The sequence below is a fragment of the Crinia signifera genome, chromosome 19 (genome assembly GCF_055691185.1).
Source record: "Crinia signifera chromosome 19, ASM5569118v1, whole genome shotgun sequence".
NCBI classification, from domain to species: domain Eukaryota; kingdom Metazoa; phylum Chordata; class Amphibia; order Anura; family Myobatrachidae; genus Crinia; species Crinia signifera.
Window position 1 is genome coordinate 114633242 of NC_139226.1, and position 23482 is coordinate 114656723.

General features: G+C 42.4%; 1 protein-coding gene across 1 annotated transcript in view; it reads right to left on the bottom strand.

Moving 5' to 3' along the window:
• Nucleotides 1-6191: 6191 nt before the first annotated feature.
• Nucleotides 6192-23482, bottom strand: part of LOC146041611 (indolethylamine N-methyltransferase-like) — a 62292-nt gene continuing 45001 nt past the window's right edge. The window contains exons 3-5 of the mRNA XM_083161551.1: nt 14963-15035; nt 9317-9524; nt 6192-7276 (exon numbers count right to left, since the gene is read on the bottom strand). Of these exons, the coding sequence (XP_083017677.1) occupies nt 6847-7276; nt 9317-9524; nt 14963-15035 (711 nt within the window). The 3' untranslated portion in view covers nt 6192-6846. The remainder of the gene's footprint in view (nt 7277-9316; nt 9525-14962; nt 15036-23482) is intronic.

Consider the following 23482-nt stretch of genomic DNA (forward strand, 5'->3'; position numbering starts at 1 on the left):
GGCTGGTCTAATCGCGTCATCAGTACAGTCACGGACTGTCTGAATCTGCGGCTCTAGACCTGGCTTGTGGTGTGCCGGCAACTGCTGCTGAGTATAGCAGCGTCTAGGGGTACCTGCGTGTGGAATGGACAAGGAGTGTGCGGCCGCAGGGTTACTGTGCCGTCCGCTCTTGTGGATGAAGTGTGTGAAGTGTGTGTGATAAACGAGCGACCGTGTCTGGGACTGCTAATGCGTAGATGAAGCAAGCCGGGTGGTGGGGACAGAGGCTGATATCACTATATTACATATGCACTTGTAATAAAGCAATTATAATAAAGCAAAGTACACCAATGATTATGCAAAAACATCATTGGACCTGCAATAAACATTGTGGCATTAGAAGACAGCTGGCCTGGCACACGGAGGTGCAGGCTCAGGTCCTATATATGCGCCCGCCTCAAGGACTAATGCCCTGGTTAATAAATGCAGAGATCAGATATAAAACATGGCATAAACAAATCAAGATGGATACCAATGCCCACACACGGCGGTGTGAAACTTATCAGCAGTCGACACAAAAGTCAATACCCGTGTCACCTGACCAGAGCACACAGCGGTGCATCACAACTGGACAAATGAACATGTATGGATAGAAACAAGTGAACAAAAGGGGAAAAAAAAGGGGGAAAAAAAACGGGGAACATATAGTTTCTTAGAGAAAACATCCCATTTTGTAATCCTCGTTGAGACCTCTCGGTGAGAGGGTATCAAGTCGAAATATCCATTGAAGCTCTCTTTGCATAAGGAGCTTGTCCCGATCGCCGCCCCTCTTCAGCGGTGGGATGTGGTCTATCAATGTACAGCGGAGTTGATTTACACTGTGGGATTTCTCCAAAAAATGTTTGGCCACAGGTAGGTTCTTCAGTTCACTTTGTGAGCTCAGATTGGTGTAGATTTTCTTTATGGAAGACCGATGCTGGCTGAGCCTCTCTTTCATCATTCTCATGGTTTTGCCCACATAGAGCAATTTACATGGGCATTGTAGAACATATACCACAAATTTACTATTACAGTCCAAATGGAATCTGCTAGAATATATGATACCGTCTCTTGGATTCGTGAATTCCGTGCCTGTCAGCATAAATGGACAATTCGAACATCCAGCACACTTGTAAGTTCCCTTTTTGCGATGCAGCCAGCTGTTGTTGGTGGGTTTGTTTTTAGTAGAGTCAGTAACCACTAAGAGATCTTTAAGGTTGGGTCCCCGTCTGTATGCGAATCGTGGTGGTTGTGTAATTTCTGAGCCCAGGATGGGGTCTGATGTGAGTAGATCCCAGTGTTCTTTCACTTTTTTGCGAATCTGGTTAGATGCCACCGTATAGGTGCTGCATAGATTGAGTCTCTGGTCACCACTGCTGTCACTTTTGTCTCTTAGCTGCAGGAGACTACTTCTGTCCCGGAGCAGGACTTTATCAATGGCTGTGTCAATTTCTCTCACATCGTATCCTCGCTCTAGGAATTTTCGTTTCATATTTTCAAGAGCTGCTGGTAGCTCATTTATATCCGAAGTGGTGCGGGCCACTCTAAGCAATTGTGAGTAGGGGAGGCCTTTTTTTAAAGGTTCTGGATGGTAGCTGGTTGCATGCAGAAGTGTATTCTTGTCTGATGCCTTCGAGTAGATACTGGTGTGAATTTTTGAGTTCAGTAGGGTTAGCGTGGTGTCAAGAAAATGTATCACTTTATTGCTAAAGGTAGCAGTGAACCGGATGGTGCCTGGTAAAGAGTTGAGATGATCAATAAAGGCAAGCAATTTGTCCTCACCCGAAGTCCATAGAAAAAATAGGTCATCTATGTATCTAACGTACATCCTGATGCCCCCATTGTACGTCACATTCCCCGTAATATGCTTCTGCTCATAGTCCGCCATGAATATGTTGGCATACGACGGGGCCATGTTGGACCCCATCGCAGTGCCCTGCTTCTGGAGGTAGAACCTGTTTTCAAATAGGAAGTAATTCCTGGTCAGTATTGTTTCCATCAACAGGAGAAGGAATTCCACAGGTGGTCCCTTATACTCCGCACAATTGGACAATTTCTCACGGCAGGCCTGTATACCAAGTGCGTGTGGTATATTCGTATAAAGGCTAGATACATCTAGCGTGACAAGCAATGTATCTGCTGGGATGTCTGTGACATCATTGATTTTCCTGAGGAAGTCTGGGGTGTCCGCAATAAAGCTCCCCAGTTTCTTCACCACCGGTTGAAGATGGAAATCTACCAGCTGTGAGAGTGGTTGGCAAAGCGAGTCCCTCGCCGAGATTATCGGCCTCCCCGGGGGTGCGGTCAGTGATTTGTGCACTTTGGGGAGAGTGTAGAGCATTGGAATTTTGGGGTATTGTTGAGTCAAAAAGTCTGCTGTTTCCTTGAGGATAAAGTTATTGTTTTTGCCCAGGCTGATAATTTGATCAATCTGTTTCTTATATTGCCAGGTTGGGTCATAGTCCAATTTCTCATAGCAAGTTTCATTCGAGAGCTGAGTTAATGCCTCTGTTGTATAATATTCGCGGTCCAGGAGTACAATTCCTCCTCCCTTGTCAGCTGATCTGATGATCAGATTCCGATCTTCCGACAGGGTCTTAATGGCATCTTTCTCATCTTTACTGATGTTATGGTATGAAATTCTTTGGCCACGGATAAAGGGATTGGTATCCCTCTTAAGTACCCTCATGAAGGTGTTGATAGAAGGATTCAGTGTGGGGGGGTCGAAAGTGCTTTTACGCTTCAATGCATTTTGGTGTGCGTCAACTTTGGTCGACATAGTAGCTGGACTTCTGGCAAAGTGGTCTCTTAGTCTCAATTGGCGTCCTAGTTTAAACATATCCACCTGCCACTTGAGGGGATCTTGCTTCAATGTAGGCACAAATGATAAACCTCGATTGAGCAGTGTTATCTCTGCTGCGGTCAATTGGTGATTGGATAAATTAAATATTACCGATCCTGACCCGGTTTCTGGCCTTTTCTTCTTCCTTTTTCTCCCACCTCTGCGGGTGGGTATAAGGGGTTTTTTGGAGGCCTCCTATTGCGATCTGATCTGGCCAAGTAGCCTGTGTCTTGTGCACTTGTGCCCGGTGCATCTGAGTCACTGGCAGAAGTGTGGCTATCTAGATCAGTGTACTGAGCAGGTGGTCTTCTCCCTTGGCCACGTCTGAAGAAGGGACGGGGTCTGCGAGACTCGCTTCTGGAGAACCAGGGGTAGACTCTGTTGTCCTTATAGTCAGATTTCACTTGCTTGTACTTGTTCTTTTTGAATTTGAGCAGATTCTCCTTGAATCTGTCAATCTCTTTATCCAATTTAGTCAGCAGAATTTTTTTAAATTATTGGCGCAATTTGCACTGATAAAAGTGCGTGTATGTGTATGTGCTGTGACCCCTGACGAAAACTGGCTGAGCCCAGTTGAAACGGCCGTCGGGCTAAGCAGCTGTTTGTTGTACTGCACAGCATGAAATAAAACACCTTTTCTTCAATTACTACGGAGTGCTGGTCTGGATCCTTCACAGAGTGTGGGGGGGTAAGTGCTTTATCTAAAAACCTTTATGGACCTCTGCACCAACTGTATATTACTTGGAGTGCCGCCCTGCAACCTTTATTATATATATATATATATATATATATATCGAAAGGGGATGGGGTTTAGTGATCCTTTTTCCGCGCCGGGTAGTGGGCAGCACTTCTATCGTACCTAGCTGTTACTATAGGTACCAGGTGGGAAAAGTGGAAATAGAGAGAGATAGATGTGCGCTCTATTCACCAATTAATCATCATACATTAGTACATAAAATGTATATTTATTCAGACTTTTCTTTACAGTTTAAATGAAGTAATTTCTCAATAACAACGATGACAGTTATTGAGAAATTACTTCATTTAAACTGTAAAGAAAAGTCTGAATAAATATACATTTTATGTACTAATGTATGATGATTAATTGGTGAATAGAGCGCACATCTATCTCTCTCTATTTCCATATATATATATATATATATATATATATATATATATATATATATATATATATATATATATATATATATATATATATATATATATATAGCAGACAAGTAGCCGGCACTCTCCTTTCAGATATGCAATTGCCGGGGTGCCTTGTATCCAAAGTATACAGCAAGGCGTTTCTTACCGGCACTCCTCGGTCTTAGCTCAGTCAATCAAAAAGAATTATCAAACGGACACAACTGGCTTCATGCAACGTTTCGGGATCCTTTAATCACATCCCGTCATCAGGCAGTGTACATGCCTGATGACGGGATGTGATTAAAGGATCCCGAAACGTTGCATGAAGCCAGTTGTGTCCGTTTGATAATTCTTTTTGATTGACTGAGCTAAGACCGAGGAGTGCCGGTAAGAAACGCCTTGCTATATATATATATATATATATATATATATATATATATATATATATATATATATTTATATATATATATATATATATATATATATATATATATATAGACAGACAGATGTCCGGCAACTCCTCCGCTGACAGGGGCAGCTAAGATACTTGCCCAGGTGCCCGTGCTGAGGGCGATTTCTCACCCACAAATACAACCAAGCAAGAAGGCACGTCACTCCGGGTCTGGTGTTAACAAACAGAATTTTACTGCGCAATGTCTACGCCGTTTCGGGCGGCGCAGCCCGAAACGGCGTAGACATTGCGCAGTAAAATTCTGTTTGTTAACACCAGACCCGGAGTGACGTGCCTTCTTGCTTGGTTATATATATATATATATATATATATATATATATATATATATATATATATATATATATATATTAGCTATATATATATTAGCAATATCAATGTTGTCTAATGGATTCAGTTAAAAATTGCAACTTTGTTAATACTGTAGAAAGTAAATAATTTTATTGCAATGCATATTACTTTATTTCATACAGCGTATTTATGCAAATTACATTGTCTATATTATTATAACATTTAATAGCAAAACACCTGTAATTTACAACAAGCAAGCAAATGTAAAGATATACAGTATAAAGACTGTTACTTAGGTGAATTTGGAGTTTATAAATCAGCAATCACATTGTGCAGTTTATTTTCTTTCTATTACTGAGCGTCTTTATGTTTTAAATCTTTTCTAATTATAGCCTATAGAAATAATTTTATTGCATTTTTAATTAAACGTATGTTTATGTTGGATTGGACAAGTTATATAGAAGTGCAGATGTTTCCATAGCAATCAATCAGATTCAACCATACTTATTTATCTAGCAACTAGACCAGTGGTTCCCAACCCTGGTCCTCAAGTACCCCCAACAGTATGCATGTTTTGCAGGTCTCCACACAGAATCACAAGTGCTATAATTAGCTCCACCTGTGGATCTTTTCAAATGTGCCTGAATAATGAGTGCACCTGCCGGGTGACCTGGAAAACGTGCACTGTTGGTGGTACTTGAGGACCAGGGTTGGGAACCACTGAACTAGACTATACTATCTAGAATGTTGGTTGCTATGGGTGATATAACCTGCATTTTAGCTAATATACCCCCTTATTTTGTATTACAATAGCTAAAAAAAAGGAAAAAAATTACGGTACTTGTTTCCTAGCACGGCCACAATCTTGGGCATCGTGTACCTTTAAGTTAAGGTACACGATGCCCACAATGGACCCGATTTCCTTTGAAATCAGGTCCATTTTGCCGGCAAAGGAAAAATTGCGGGCATCGCGTCGGTCGGGACCATTAACATTGGCCCCGACGCGACCGACGCGATGCCCCCGATTTCCCCATAGGCTTTAATGTTAAAATAACTTGATTAAGTCCATCTCACATAGTAAAAAATGTGAAATGGGCCAATATGACTCATTTCACATTATATATGTCCCTGTCATCACCCCACGATTGACGCCAACCCGAAGCGTGGCGAGCAGCGGCGGTGCGCGTCCTCCGACCTTTTCATTCCCCTACTATCCACGTTGGCGTGGAGTTGAGAATATAAAGTGTGGCGAGCACAGCGAGCCACCGAGCCCGAAGCATGACGAGCACAGCGAGCCCCGCGAGGGGACGCGTATACCTGTGAAGTTATACGCGTCTGCTCGCCACGCTTCGGGCTCAGTGGCTCGCTGTGCTCGCCACACTTTATATTCTCAACTCCACGCCGACGTGGATAAAGGGGAATGAAAAGGTCAGAGGACGCGCACTGCCGCCGCTCGCCACGCTTCGGGTTGGCGTCAATCGTGGGGTGGGGTTTACGGTGTTAAATTTGGGGGTCTAGGGAATATTTTACATTGAATCCAATGTAAAATCGGGTCCCAGGGACCCTATTCACATTTGATTCAATTAAAAAATCGGGTTGGTCGCATCGCATGATGCGATTTTTCCGACACGACCACCCCGATGGAAATTAGTGTGGCCGTGCTAGGAAACAAGTACCAAAATTACATATATGGATTCAACTATCCCAAAGCATTAATAATTGTAGACAAATCAAGCATTAGAACAAGAGTCACAGTAGTTATACGGGTGATGGTTAGTATACCGGCTTCGGAATCCCGACTACTCCGACAGCGAGGCGAGCGCATCAAGGCCCCTTGTAGGTTCGCTGCACTCATCACGAGTTCTATTCTCCCTCTATGTGGCAATGGATCCCCATGAGGGAGAATAGCCCCTGTAAGTTGGAATCCCAACTGTCAGGAGGTCATTCGGCACCCTTATTATACATGGCCAGTGAATGAGTATAAAGTTAAGATTTAAAAAAAGATGAATGATTGTAAAGCAGAGACGATGCAAGCAAAATATATTTGTTTTCAAAGTGATTTATAGCCAGTTCCCCATTACTTTGGTTTACAAGCATGGACAAAATAGTAACTGTCATGGTCGAAGAGATCCATGGTTGACATATCATTCCGAGGAGTAACTACCAGTTTCTTTATTTCATAACCAGCCTTTATATAAGCCATCTCCATGTCATTTTTGGACATGGTTAAGACACAGAACCGTTTATTACCAAAATAGTAAAAGGTGGCATTTAGCTTACCTATAACCAATAAGTGTCCCCCAGGTTTAATCAAGTTTTTTAAATTTTTCAGAGCATTACAAAATGATTCCACGTCCTTACAGGCATTTTCCAGGCAGAGGCAGGAGAGGAGACAATCAGCGGGAGGCAGGACAATAGGATCGTATGGGTTAGTTTTCAGTGCATCACATTTCAGGACCTGTGTCACCTTACTGCGGAGCTTCTCAGCTTTTTCCTCACAATTCTCCCTGTAAAAAAAGCACATAACACCGTTATTATGTATTAAATTCTAAGTCCTACTAAAAAGAATTTAGTACCAGGGGCAAAGAAAAAGAACAACTAGAGTAGTGACAGGGAGCCACCATATCGATAACAGTAAGCTACTATAGAAATATGATCCGAGCCATCACTGAGCAAAATAAACATAAGAGATAGACAACTATGTGCAAAATCAATGTAGGAGGTAATGGAAAGTCTATTGTATTAAAAATACCTGAAAATAGTTTCTCCGTATAAAGCACTGTTCTAAAATAATAAATATAAAAGTCATATGTAGAGAGGAGAGAGATAAGGTGGCCATACTGTATATCGGAAAGACCTGTCCTTTACAATCATGATTGTGTCCAATTTTCTCTTCAACTCCCCGGCAGTCGTTGGTGGTTTTTGGACACACGATGTACTCACAATCCATCATACAATCCATCTGCTGTATGATTGTTTTGCTTGAACCTCCATTTAAATAGGGGGCTAGCCTACTAGGGGGTTAAGTGAGTGGGGGCCCCCCATATTTTCAGAACCAGCACCAGGCTCTTGAGCCGGCCCTGGTTCCCAAAATAAGGAGGACAAAGTGAATGGGGGTCACCCCTATTTTAGGGACCAGCACCAGGCTCCACTAGCAGGGGGCGTAATGCCATAGCCAGGGGACACATTCGACGGGGTCCCGTGGCCAAAGCATTACACACCCTAACTAGTCAGCCCAGGTTGGGAGTTCTTGGGGAGGTGAGACCCCCAAATAAAGGTGTCTCCCCCTCTCCAGGGAACCCCAAGCCTGGTGCGGGGTTGATAGCTGTTTTAAAAAATAATATGGTCCTTTACAGTGGGACTACAGGTCCCGGCAAGCCTGCCGCACATGCTGGTACTTGGGAGAACCACGGGTACCAACATGTGGGGCATTAAAGGTATGCTGGTACCTATAGCCCCCCCTGTAAAGGAAATACTCAAATAAAATCACAAAATATACTGGTTTCAAAAAGTTGTGTTTAAGTTGCATCTTCTTTCTTCACGCAGGGGGACTGACTCCCTGGGGCTTCTGCGGCGTCTTCACCAGGGGCAGTGGCGTAACTATACATTGGGTGCCTCCCTGCCAGAAATTTTGGCCGCCCCCCCTAAAATATAGCCTGCACCACTCTTAAAATAAAGCCCGCTGCCAACCCCCATACCCATCTGCTTAACCCTCTGCTCGCTGCCACCGCGCTGGGACCCGCAGATCTGATTGTCTGCGGTCCCGGATCTCCTCCTGGCAGGCTTCAGTTATTGAAAACGACCCTCACAAAATGTCCGCCCCCTAACAGCAGACCATTTTTGAGAAGGCTAGAGGAGGCCACCTCTAGCATTATTATTTTTTAAAACAGCTACAGATGGAGAGCCTCTCAGCCAGCGCTCCATCTGACTAGGACACATGAGCGTCCCACGCGCATGCACGTCCCAGTTTCCTGGTGGCGGGGGGATGCGAACCCTGCCCGTCTCCACTTCAGGGAGAATGGCAGGGTTTGTGAGGGGAGCAGGAAGGTGGGATTGGGCGGCGGGGACGGCGGTGAAGCAGTGGGGACCGACGGGGAGCTCCGTAGTCCCCACTGCTGACTGACGGGGCGCTCCGTAGTATGGGGATACACACGCGTCTCGTGCTTGCGTGCGTCCCCTTCTGGTGGCTGTTGGAGGCTGGTGCCAGCCCCTGTGAAAATGAAGGGCGCTCCATCTGTATCAACCCCTGGAGAGGTAAGTTTTGAAGAAATTGGGACAGCATGTGTGGTGTGAGCTCTCCTTACCTATGTTTACAGCACAAACTGCACAACTTATAGATACACCAGAGTGTACTAACTAACTAAACTAAACTGATTTAGCAGCACTGTACTGTATAACCACACAAATGCATATTTAGGGCAGAAACCCCAATTGAATATACAGTAAGGTGTTGTTTCAGAAAGTTGCAGGACCAATTCGAGTGATCTTTGTTAGTCAAAATTATTTTAAGTTAAGATCAACTCGCGAAATCTCTGAGCGTACAGTACCTGTTGCCTTCAAGCTCGCAAACATATTTGATAAGATGAGTCCAATCAAAAGCATTCGGATCCTTCCTCAACCATTTCTGAACTTCTGCAAGGTTTTTTTCAATTAAATCAGAGGAGATTATATTGTTAAATACTTCACAAGCAGAGAGGAGATGGTAGATGGTCGGTCCACAACCAACATCAATCAATGTGTCTCCTTCTACACCACCTACAAAATATAATAGAAAGACGACTTTTAGAAGGTACAGTACATCCTGCCCAGGGCTACCGACAAGGGGGTGCTGTGGGTACAGCTGTCCCGGGCACCGTCCTCTGAAGAGCTCATTTTGCCCACAGCAACCATCCGATGTGTAGCCTGCGCTGTGGTGCGCTTGGTAATCAGCAGGTCCCGAAGCACAGCATGGCTTCTTCAATGCAGGAAGCTGGCAGCCAATTAAAATGCAGCACCGGCAGGTGAGCCAATCAAAGCTTGTGTACCGTTAGCCAATCAGAGTGACTGCTGTTACACGAGCTCTGATTGTCTCACCTGCCGGTGCTGCATTTTAATTGGCTACCAGCTTCCTGCATTGAGGAAGCCAGGCTGTGCTTCGGGACCTGCTGAGTTGGGCGGTGAGTGAAGGGAGAGAGGGGATATGGGGGTCCACACACTGACAGCTCAACCACTGTGCCCGGCAGCGGGGGAGCGAACTGAAAATCATTTCCGGGCCCCAAAATTCTTGGTGGCAGCCCTGATGCCGTCCGTGGCCACATATTTAAGTGGGTTTCTCACTCCAACATCCTTCCTAGCAAAACATATTGGGCCAGATAATGAGTAGGGAGCAAAGTAATAATGAGCAACTTAGCGCCTTGGTAAAACCATGTTTCTCTGCAGGTTGGGCAGGTTACAAACATGGATTGATTAGATTTGGGTGGGGTGTGTCAGATTTCAAGCTTAAATTGCAGCGTTAAAAATAAAGCTGTCCAGCATTTGTGGGTTACATGCAGGGCTTAAAGAGGTGCCCGAGAGGTGGTGAAACTCCTTTCCATTAACACCCGCCCCTCTCATTAGGCAGAGCCTAGACTAGTCCCAGGGAATTTGTGCCCTACCTCCCACAAAGGGATAATGTGGTCAATAGTAACTCCAATGAAAAATTACAACACACGGTAGCACAATCATATACACATTACACCACATGTAATGTGATTCATATTAAGTCACACAGTAGTGCCCATTATAAACGTAACGCACACAGTTGTGCTGGTTATGCACATATGTCTCTGTCCCTCCAGCAGCTCACTGTCCATGTCCCTCAGCAGCTCTATGCCCTGTGTCCCTCAGCAGCTCCCCCACCTCTGAGTCCCTCCAGCCCCCTTTCACCCTGTCTTCAGCAATCACACAGCCGGATCCTCTTCGTGGCGCTTCTTCACTTCAGTGATGGTGATAGCATGACATCACATACTCCGTGCCAGAAGAAGCATCCACTGGGACAGCCTTCTCTGTTGGAAGTACTGTTCAGGGCTGTGGTAGAGGTGGAACTCAGTTCCCCCTACAAATAGAGGTGGTGGAACTCAGTTCCACCCCATTCCCCCTCAATTTAACCCCTGGCTACATGCAGCAAGCAGTATTTTTTTTTTATATCTTTTTATCATTTATCATTTTCTACAAATGTTATCAGACATACATACAATAAATCGTAACAGTTTTTGACATTTCTCTCTTTCGTTGAGTCATTAACATACATAGGCCAGTTACTGTTATTACACAAAACAAAACACTACATACAATATTGCATCCAGATATTACTATATCCATAAACTTCCGTTCATCTATATGAATATTTAAAAGAAAACCTGTAAATTGATGATCTGACATTACTCATCAGTTCCCCAGTGATTCAGCAGGTGCAATTCAGTCTTGGACTATTAATAATTATTATCTTCTCGCAACTTGAAGGGGTAAATTCAATTTCAAATAACAAATAAATATAAGAAAATCTAAACTACTAATAAGAGAGTACAAGTGAATAAACTTCCACCTTATCAAGGTTATATACCTAGTTTTGTGAGGTGACATCCATAAGACTTGAAAGTGTTTTCTATTAAATATACTTTATACAAATATTCATAACCAGTATTATTGTGCTTTACGGTGCCAAATTTAATGAGCCGTGTAATATCGAGATGTATACCATACCCCCCAAATTATATAAAACTTCGCTACTTGTTTTTTCAATGTGTATACATATTTTTCGTGTTCTAATGTGCAATTAATAAAATTAATCCATTTTTGTATAACAGGCCCCTTTTGTGCCATCCATGACCGTGCTATTATCACTTTGGCCATTGCCCCAAGATTTATAATTAGCTGTCTATGGACTGAGGACAGCGAGGTGTCTGACCATATACCTAATATGAGACCAATGGCACTCAATACCTGTCGTGGGACTCCTAAATCTGTCAACGTATCCATCACACCTTTCCAAATTTTTTTAAGACAGCTATATTCCCAAATTAAGTGCCAAAAGTCACATCCATCAACTACTCCTCCCATCCTACATTTAGGACATCTAATACCTCCATCTTTCGAGAATTTACCAATTCTCACCGGAGTAAGATATATCCTATGAACAGTGGCGTAGCTAAGTTTTGGGCGCCCCCCGCCGTTATGGGGGGGGGCGCCCATACCCACCCCCCGCCGCCGCCCCGTCGAGCACCCCCCCGGCCGCCCAGTCGCCCCGTCGCCTATGCTAACCCCCTCTCCCGCAGTCTTACCTATCGCGCTGGTCCTGGCGGCTCCGTCCGTTCATCTGCTGAGGACCACCACAAAATGGCCGCCCCGTACCGCAGACAGTTTCAGAGAACTGTTTGCTATATGGGGGCGGCCATTTTGTTGTGGTCCTCATCAGAAGAACGGAGCCGCCGGGACCAGCAAGATACGTAAGTCTGCGGGGGATTGGGGGGTAGGTAACTATAGCACCGCAGCCCCCGGCGCCCCCACATGCACAGCGCCCCCCCCGCGGTGGCGGGGGCTGCGGTGCTATAGTTACGCCCCTGCCTATGAACAATATTGAATTGCACCTGCTGGATTCTACTAGAGCTAGTTACAGTACTTTGCACAATTAAAGCATCGTTCCACATACCAATGGTTAATTCTGGGATATCCTTCAACCACCTTAAGTACGCTGCCTTTGTATCTGCAGCCTGCGTGTTTTCAATAATAAATCTATAACATTTAGAGATCATTTTCTCCGTGCCCATTTTATTTAAGAATTTTTTAACCGGTGATTTCTGATCAGTTTATTTAGGACAAACTCCTCATCCACATAGTCTCATTGAGACTTGTTCATAAAAACATAGCTAAAACTAGGTGTATACTTTATTGATATATTTATAAATTTTAACTAGCAGGCCATCATTATGTATTAACTTCAATTGTATTAATTGTATGTGACCTAATTGAATGATTCCCTGTACCAGGGATTTCAAGTAGCAAAAATATTAAAACAAGATATAGATATAGAGAGAAGAAAAATTGGAAAGATTAAAATAAATCTCTGTGATCTGTAGCTTAGTGAATTTTGTATATATATATATATATATATATATATATATATATATACTGCTTTTATGATGCAGGTACAAAATTATTAATGTTGAAGCCTGTGTTTACTGTATAGTGGTAAATAATGATCGTATCACTGTCTGTTGTAATTAAACTTTATACAAGGAACAAAGCCTGCCCAACCCTCTTGGTACACATGCTGTTCTGTCATTTTCTTGCCTAAGGTTCTATGTAGGCATAAGAACAGCTGGAAAGGATATTTGTTAAGGTGCCCACACATGGTGCGAGGGTGCTGTGCGATGCGATACGCACTCCTGTGGGCATCCCATTGCACAGCACATAAATTCTGTACAGCCGGTGCTTTAGGAGCTTGGTCCCGATCGCATCTCACGCAAATTGCATGCATATCACATGCAAATCACATGCGATGCTACCTAGTTCAAAACGCACGGGAATATTGTACCATGTATGCACACCTTTATTGTTGATTGAAGTTTATGGTTCTTTCGGATTCGGTATGAAATCCCGACAGGGTCAAAATACCGACATATAGAATGTACAAGTGAAACAGTCTACATGCCTTTCGGTCGACAGGTGCGAGGTCGACATGGTTTTTTTTACTGTTTTTTGACCCGAATGTCGACAGTCGACATGGACACAGTTGCAAGTGAACCGCAGCCCCTCGCTTCGCTCGCAATGCTTCGGGCACGGTGCCTCGCTGCGCTCGGCACACTGTTTTATTCTCCCACCTCGCCCTAGTGGATGGTAGGGCATGAAATACCGCCTGTCGGCACATGTCGGTTCAAAAAACAGTGAAAAAACCCATGTCGACCTCGCACCTGTCGACGGAAAGTCATGTAGACTGTTTCACTTGTACATTCTATTGGCAACATAATGTCCCAGTTTTTTTGTATTATTCCAATTTTTTTATTTAGCAATAAAACATGACGTGCAGCAGGTCAGATCTTCGACTCCGATGCATGGTCCCGTGCCAAACACATGCGACTTTTCACCCAGTTTCTCTGCCCAATCTGCCGGAATCGGGTGAAAAGCTGCCAAAATCGCACTAGTGTAAGGTCGGCTTTAGAAGAATTGCCCAGCGCCAGGTTGATCCAATGGTGTGAATTAGGCATTCAGGAACTAGGAAATGTATAACGGAGTTCCTAGAACAATAATGTAAAGGTTTTAAGGCTTATCCAGCCAGAATGAGCTAATGAGTTTGCCAAACACTTAAGTTTTATATGCATTGGGAAACCTTCGCCCATACCCAGTGCTGGGTTCTGTGGCATCAGTGTTCAAGTATATTGTGTTTTTATTTCCTTTAAGTGTCTGAGGTAAGGGTATGATAACATAATACTCTCATCCACTATGTTGGGAAATTCAAGCGATCATTGTCCACCCCTTGATTGGATAAATCCTTTTAATTATCCCTCCCATGGATTAAGGGACAGTGTATGGCTTTGCTGAAAAAAGGGTGTCCTCTTACAAGGTAGTACACCAATTCAAATTATGCCGTACAGTAGTACAACCTTATTCACATTACGCCACATATATGGGAAAAATTTACGTAGATGGGAGTTGTATTTTACATGGGATGTTGCTATGAGCTATCAGCACGGACAGTGTAATGGTTAGCATTACTGCCTCACGGCACGGAGTTCATGGGTTCGATACCCACCATGGCCCTAACTGTGCAGAGTTTGTATATTTTTCCTGTACTTGTACTTGCGTTGGATTATTACGGGTACTCCGGTTTCCTCCCACAATCCAAAAATATACTGGTAGGTCAATTGGCTTCCAACACCCAATGAATGTGGTAAAGAATATAGATTGTAAGCTCCACTGGCGCAGGGACTGATGTGAATGGGCAACTATTCTCTGTAAAGCGCTGCGGAATATGTGTGCGCTATATACAGTTAGAAATTTTAATAAATAATAATAAATAAATACTATCTATTATCTATTAGAATGTGCTAATTAAATAAGGAGTAGATGCTGATTGATTTCCCATAGCAACATCCCATGTGAAATACAGTAGAACTACCATCTTAGTAAATTTCCCCATAATGTCCTTGGATTTACATGCTATAGAAGCTGGTGATAACCAGTAATAAAAATATCTTGGCATACCTGTATGTTGTATTTAAATAAGAAAACAGCTCTAGGGGATGTGTGTACCTGCCATAACTAGATAAAGCCTGGCCTTGTACTGTACCTATATTTTTATATTTGTTAAATTAAGAACCAGCTACATTGCAAAGCAATCAACCTTTGGATCTGTCAGACACGGTTCCAAGGCACACAGGCAGAAATGTGAATAATGTAAACTGGGAAAATAGTTATAAAGGTGGATAAATACAGAACAAATAAAAGTTTTATGGCACAAGGCAATCATTTCCAAATGGATTTGAGAGGAGTGGAAGTTGGCACAAGTTGCCTCTCAAAGCTAAAGGGTGCATTCTGCCAGCTTATGCTTATCTCAAAGTTTAAAGGCTCGCACATACTATACAACTTTCCCTATGGGAGCAGTCGCATCCAATTCCCAATCTCCAGGCTATCTATGTGCACAGGAACGCGCATCAGATCGGATGTCGGACACATGTGGTTTGGGCCAATTATACCCAATTTATCAGCCCAATCAGGGCCGGCGCCACCACTAGGCAGGTCTAGGCATTTACCTAGGGCGCCGGCAACTGGAGGGCGGCAGTTCGCCCCTCGCCCCCCGTGCAAAGGGGGTACCTGCTGCGCCGTCTGGGGAGTGGGCAGGGGGTCCATGCCGGTTTCTGACAGGAGCCTGCAGTGGTGTCCTTGCCGTGCGGGTAGCTGCGGCGCTGTGTATAAAGCTGGCGGCGGTGGGGGGTCCCTGCAGTGAATAAGAAATAACTAGCGCTATCCGCCAGGCGCTGCCGGGTTTGAAAACACTGGCCGCACGCTGATTGGCTGAGATTCAGCCAATCAGCGTGCGGCCAGTGTTTTCAAAACAGAAGCGCTTCGCGCGCCGCCGCATAGCGCTAGTTATTTCTTATTCACTGCAGGGACCCCCCCCGCCGCCGCCAGCTTTATATTGCTGTAATTTCTGGTGTGTTTCTCCAGCAGAGGGCAGCAAAGAATATCAATGTACTTATAGGTGATATTAATTTCAAATAGGCATATCTGCGGAACAGAGGGCAGCAAAGCCTAATTTGCTGATCCCCTGGGATTTGTGCGACACAATTATATATTGAAGAAATGTTATGCAATAGATGGCAACTTTAGAGGCAATATAGCCAGAATTTTGTTTTTTGCCACCTGTCTCATTATATTAATACCTAGGTATATTTGTGAGCACCTAAATCATGTGTATGGATAGGTTTAGGGTTAGGCTATAGATACAGACTGATATACTTCAACACATTTTATTAAATGTTCCCAGCCTAGTAAGTAGGAAGACGAGCCCTGGTGTTTAGACAATGTATTACATGAACCAACGACAGGAACCAATGAATAAATGCTATTAACATTTAGTAAATGCAATGTTAATCAGAAAAAGTGAGGGAAATTTAGATAACATGACATGGGGAATAACAGTTTTAGGAAACAAATTATAACTAGAAGGATAAAGCTTCAGGTGTTTGTAACAGTAAGGTGGCTTATGTTAGAAAGCAAGTCTAATCCTAATGCAATTAGTGGGTAAATCCAAAAAGGGACAGAGGAAGAACCAGATAGGTTTTTGGGGCACGGTTAAATGATTGAATAATTGTAGGAATATAATTAAATTAAAATATAACTTTTATTACACTCATTTAAAATAGATGCGTCAAAAAAAACAAAAACAAATTTTATCAGACTAACAACAATTAGTGTACATAAATACAAACATATTAAACAATATATTTGTTTAATCACTGCTCTTGGCGAAAATGTTTGTTCTACGGCGACCACCCCTCCACCCTATTCACATTGATTTTATACTCTGCACTGCTAGAATAATTTGTGCAAAGGGTGACTTTACCAAGTTTAATATTGATGATTGAAGATTGAGAGAAAAGTACAGTAGGAGAGATCCTCATGGGAAACCAAGTGCCACTGTTTCCCTAGTGAATATACAGCACCGAATATTCCCTACAGGTCACCCGGTAGGTACTGATCCGGTCTATCACTGCTTAGCTGCTGAGATCGGACGGGATCAGGCGGCACAGTGATGTATGGTCGTATCTTTAATTGGCTCAGATGGCACATGGGTGGCATGCAGGACCAAGTGTCACTTGCAGGACCAAGTGTCCAGTTGTTTGTATTTATGTACACTAATTGTTGTTAGTCTCTGATAAAATTACAGGTTTTTTTTTTACGCATCTATTTTAAATGAGTGTAATAAAAGTTATATTTTAATTTAATTATATTCCTACAATTATTCAATCATTTAAGCGTGCCCCAAAAACCTATCTGGTTCTTCCTTTGTCCCTCTTTGGACTTACCCCCTTTGTACAGCTTTGTTGCTAAACTGTTTTGGGAGCACCGCCAACATAATACTTCTGATAATTGTGTTGTGATCAGTCTCATGTTGGTTTTCTACATTGTCTTTAAATCATTTTTCCTAATAAATTACAGCCTGTGACGAACCCTTCTCTCTCTTTAAACCTAATGCAATAAGTACAGTTTGGATCAAAGATATTACTGCCCATAAGTGAAGGTACAGTGTACAAAGGAGTACCCTAAAACCCACCATGAAAGAACAATTTTTTTGGTCATGTAATTTAGACCGTGATTAAGCCCTATGCCCCGAGGAAGATCCAGCAGAATTGAAACATGTTACATAGTTACATAGTAGGTGAGGTTGAATAAAGACTTGCGTCAATCTAGTTCAACCTATGTTTATAGTAGCTTATCCCTTGTTTTATAGAATGTTATGATATTTTAAAGACAGATTTTGTTACTTATTCGTACCCATGGCGACACCACTTCTCCAGGAAGAGAGTTGCAAAGTTTGACTGCTCTGACTTTAAAGAAATTTTTTCTTATAGATGAACAAAATCTTTTTTCTTCTAATCTAAACTTGTGCCCTCGCGTCCTAGATTCCTTTCTAGTAGAAAAAAGGGTGTTTGACAGTTCCTTATATTGGCCCCTAATATATTTATACATGTTGAGCATATCCCCCCTTAAACGTCTTTTCTCTAGTGTAAATAGTCCCAAATTGTTTAATCTTTCCTCATAGTTTAAATTCTCCATTCCCCTAATAAGCTTTGTTGCTCTTCTTTGGATTTTTTCTAATTCTATGATGTCCTTTTTATAGTGCGGAGCCCAGAAATGCACTGCGTATTCGAGGTGCAGTCTAACCAATGATTTGTACAGAGGCATCATTACTTTTGAGTCCCTAGTTTCCATGCCCCTTTTAATACATGCGAGAATTTTGTTGGCCTTTTTTGTTGCTATATTACATTGAGCACTACACCCCAGTTTGTTGTCTATTTGGACTCCTAGATCCTTTTCAAGTACTGATTTACCCAATTCATCCCCACTTAGGTAATAACTAGCACACTGGTTATGTCTCCCAAGGTGCATGACCTTGCATTTGTTCACATTGAACCTCATCTTCCACTTTTTTGCCCACTCATCTAGATTGTCAAGATCATTTTGAAGCGTGGTGACATCTTTTGATGATTTAATAACTCTGCTCAGTTTTGTATCGTCCGCAAAGATGGATACATTGCTGAGTAACCCCATCCCAATATTGTTAATAAAAATGTTAAATAAAATGGGCCCAAGAACCGAACCCTGTGGCACTCCACTTAGTACTGGTATCATATTAGATACGGCACTGTTAACAACCACTCTTTGTTCTCTATTACACAGCCAGTTCCCTACCCATCTACAGATATTTGCCCGTAATCCCATGTCCTCCATTTTATTTATCAACCTCTTGTGTGGTACTGTGTCGAAGGCTTTAGCAAAATCTAGGAAAATCACATCTACAGCGTTTCCATTATCAAGGTTTTTGCTAACCTCTTCATAGAAACCAAGTAGATTAGTTTGGCATGAACGATTTTTCACGAACCCATGCTGGTTATTACTGAGTAAACTATGAAGGTCTAAATATTCCTGGATACCATCTCTTAAAAATCCTTCAAATAGTTTACCCACCATGGATATTAAACTTAAAGGTCTGTAATTAGCGGGATCCTCCTTTTTTCCTTTTTTGAATAATGGCACTACCTCTGCTATTCTCCAGTCTTTTGGTACCTTTCCTGATGATAGTGAATTATCAATATTGAGGTCCGGCTTGTTCATCCCATTTGTGGTATGTGTGCGTTCCACAGTCTGCTCTCCCTTAGTAAACACTGATGAGAAGAACTCATTTAACAGTTCTGCTTTTCCCTTGTCCTCCGTAAAACTTTTTCCATTGATATCGGTTAGTGGGCCTATGTTGTCCTTAATTATACGTTTACTAATTATGTATTTGAAAAACTTCTTGGGTTTAGTTTTACTTTCAGTGGCTATGCGCTCTTCATAATCCCTTTTAGCTACTTTGATTGCCTCTTTGCAAATTTTGTTTGATTCTTTGTATTTGGTGAACGCCTCCTCATTTAAGTTATTTTTATAGAATTTAAATGCTCTTGTTTTATTGTTGATTGCTGACCTAACTTTTTTGTCCAACCATGGTGGCTTTTTTTTTATTGAATTTACCCTTAGTTACTTTAGGAATGTATTTAATAGTTAATGATTTGAGTATATTTTTTAGAGTATCCCACATTTCCTCAGCATTTATCCCCTCAAAAACTGTTTCCCACACAATTCTTTTTAGAGCTTCTCTGAATAATTCGAAGTTAGCTTTTCTGAAGTTTAGTATTTTTGTCGATCCTTTATGATGTAATTTACTGAAGTTGATTTCCAGTGAAACCATATTGTGGTCACTGTTCCCTAGGTGTTCAATTACTTTTGTGTTTGAAACTAAATCTATATTATTTGTTAAAACCAAATCCAATAATGCCTTATTACGAGTTGGAGCTTCTACTGTTTGTGTGATAAACTGGTCTTAAAGTAAGCTTAGGAACCCACTGCTTCTTGCTGTTTTACATGTTAAATTTTTTTAATCAATATCTGGTAAATTAAAATCACCCAAAATTAATACCTGACCCTGATCTGATGATTGTTTGCTTTGGTTTAAAAGAATAGACTCGTCCCCTTTGTTTGTGTTCGGTGGTCTATAGCATACCCCTAATAAAATTCTGTTATTAGGTTTTTTGTTATTGTCGGTTATCTCTGCCCACATGGCCTCCGTTTAGTCTTCCTCTGTGCCTGTGCTCATTTCTTTCTCACACGATGTTAAGTTATTTTTTACATATAGGCACACACCCCCGCCCCTTCTATTTTACCTGTCTTTTCTGTAGTGTATATCCCTCCATGCATAATGCCCAATTGTGCGACTCGTTACACCATGTTTCTGTAATACCAATAATGTCATAAATGTCCCTAGTGACCACAGTTTCAAGTTCCCCGATTTTACCTGCTTAGCTTTTTGCATTAGCCAGTAGGCATTTTAATTTATGTTTATTTTTTTTTGCGTCCCTAACATTGTGTTGAATTTCTCCTCTGGACTTATTTGTATTCCTTCCTAACTTCCTCGTACCCACATCCCTCTTAGTAGACTCTCTACAGGCCTCCCCACCATTCCCACTGTCCGACCTATTTACAGTTTGACACATATGTTTTAAGGAAGCACTTTTCTGAGCTCTTTTTTTGGACCACCACCATTTACCATCCTAGGATCTCCTGAATTAGGGCCTTCCCGTCCAATTCAGCCACCATTGTGCTTCTTCCCAAAAATATATATTGTTTAAATTTTCCTATTATTGTATACTTTATTGTGAGTGTGAGTTTTAAAGAAACCCAGATGTGATTATTCCTTTCTAGTCCATTGTGAGTTTGGGTATGCAAGGTAGCCATATGAAAAATAACTTACCTGTATGTGACTACGTCATTGCATCTGTTAACCCTTAGTGATAAAGGTACCTCAAGGAACATAGCAATCACCCCCTCTGGAAAAGAACCATATCACTGGGGACTTCTATAGTCATTGACTCTACTACACATTGGTTGTTTTGTGTTTACCCTTGTTTTATATGTTCCACCATCTTGGGAAATCAAGAGGAACTATCTGAAAATTGTGGCAGGGAAGTAATCTCAGTAGTGCTTAACTTTTTTTTGTTACTTGTTTTGTTTTCCCTTTTCTCCACACATGAATAAGCACCGCCCCTTGAGAATGGGCTCCGCCCAATCTAACACCCGCGAATCACGGGTTGGGAAAAGATCAAATACCTCCTTGCTAAATGCTTTTACATCTGTGATTTCTGCCTGGCTCCTTTTTTTCTCCACCCTCCAAGCATTCAACACTGATGCTGCCCACTTCCTAGAGGTTTATTTAATTCCTTTTATTGTCATGTTAATTTTAAACTATGTATATGTATATATATATATATATATATATATATATATATGTCATTTGTTATTTTCTAGCCATTTGTCAGAGAATATGAATGAAACTTTCCTTTCACTCATGGTTAGTGGTTGGTGAAGCCATTTATTGTCAAACAATTCTGTTTACTCTTTTTACAGAAACTACTCAAATGACCCTGATCAAAAGTTGACATACCCCAGTTCTTAATACCATGTATTGCCCCCTTTAACATCAATGACAGCTTGAAGTCTTTTGTGATAGTTGTGGATGAGGCTCTTTATTTTCTCAGATGGTAAAGCTGCCCATTCTTCTTGGCAAAAAGCATCCAGTTCCTGTAAACTCTTGGGCTGTCTTGCAGCCCAAGAGTTCTCCCCAGAGTGGCTCAATGATATTGAGGTCAGGAGACTGAGATACTCCAGAACCTTCACTTTATTCTGCTGTAGCCAATGACAGGTCGACTTATCCTTGTGTTTTGGATCATTGTCATGTTGGAACGTCCAACTACGTTCCATGCGCAGCTTCCGGGCTGATGAGTGCAAATTTTCCTCCAATATTTTCTGATAACATGCTGCATTCAACTTGCCATCAATTTTGACCAAGTTTCTAGTGCCTTTGTAGCTCACACATCCCCAAAACATCAGCGATCCACCTCCGTGTTTCACAGTAGGAATGGTGCACCTTTCATCATAGGCCTTGTTGACTCCTCACCAAATGTAACATTTATTGTTGTGGCCAAAAAGTTAAATTTTGGTCTCATCACTCCAAATGACTTGATTACAGAAGTTTTGAGGCTTGTCTCTGTGCTGTTTGAAGTATTGAAAGCGGGATGCTTTGTGGCATTTGCTAGTCATGGTTTTCTTCTGGCGACTCGACCATGCAGAACATTTTTCTTCTAATGCCTGCTTATTGTGCATCTTGAAACAACCACACCACTTTTTTTTTCAGAGAGTCCTGTATTTCAGCTGTAGTCATTTGTGGATTTTTCTTTGCATCCCGAACAATTTTCCTGCCAATTGTGGCTGAATTTTTTTTTGGTCTACCTGACCGTGATTGGGTTCCACAGAATCTCTAATTTTCCACTTCTTAATAAGAGTTTGAACACTGCTGATTGTCATGATGGATATCTTTTTATATCCCTTTCCTGTTTTATGCAGTTCAACTACCTTTTCCCGCAGATCCTTTGATAATTCTTTTGGATGAAAGATGCAAGGGTTTTTCAGGAGACCAGAAACTCACTGAACTTTTATACACACACACTGATTACACGGAAACAGATCAAAGGAGAGGATGCTTACCTTTAGTAGCCATTCAAACCCATTTGTGTCATCTTGTGAGCATGTTATCAGGCCAAAATCTCCACGGTATGTAAACTTTTGATCAGGGTCATTTGGGTAGTTTCTGTTGTCATTATGATTTAAAAAGAGTAAACACCGTTGTTTGGCAATGAATGGCTTCACCCAACCACTAACCATGAGCGAAAAAAGAAAAGTTTGCGAGTAATCATTCATATTCTCTGACAAATGGGCAGAAAATCACAAATTCTGCTAGGGTATGTAAACTTATGAGCACAACTGTATATACCGTATATATGTATGTATGTGTGTGCGCCATCTGGGAGTGTAGTGGTTGACAAGTGGGAGGATGGATGGCGGAAATCAGCGCCCGGCTGTTGGGTGCCAGGGAATTACATCACGCTGTGAGCGATGCCAGTGTTTGTTAGGCATGCCAGTCGCAGGACATAAATGGGCATGCGAGCATCTCACATGCACACATGCCTCATTAGCTCCGTGGCACTCCAGGACATTCTCAACTCCCATGTTTGGCTCCACCCCTCTTTGGAAACCCCCCTGCAAATATTGCATTTTTCCCTGTGTTGTGGTGAGGCAGGGGGGGTAGTGAATGTGTTGCGGTGATACCTGGGGGAGTGGAAGTATTGTGGGGAGGCTGGGGGAGTGGAAGTGTTGAGGTGAGGCTGGGGGGGGGGGGGTGGAAGAGTTGTGGGTAGGCTTGAAGAAAGTGGAAGCATTGTGGAGCATAGTAGGGCAAAGGCGCCGGATGGGATTCTGACAGTTGGGATCCCGACAGTCGGGAACCCGACAGTCGTTATCCCAACGTCGGGATCCCGACTGTTAAAACACAGACAACCGGGTTCCCGACAGCAGTCGGCTATTCTCCCTCGTGGGGGTCTACGACC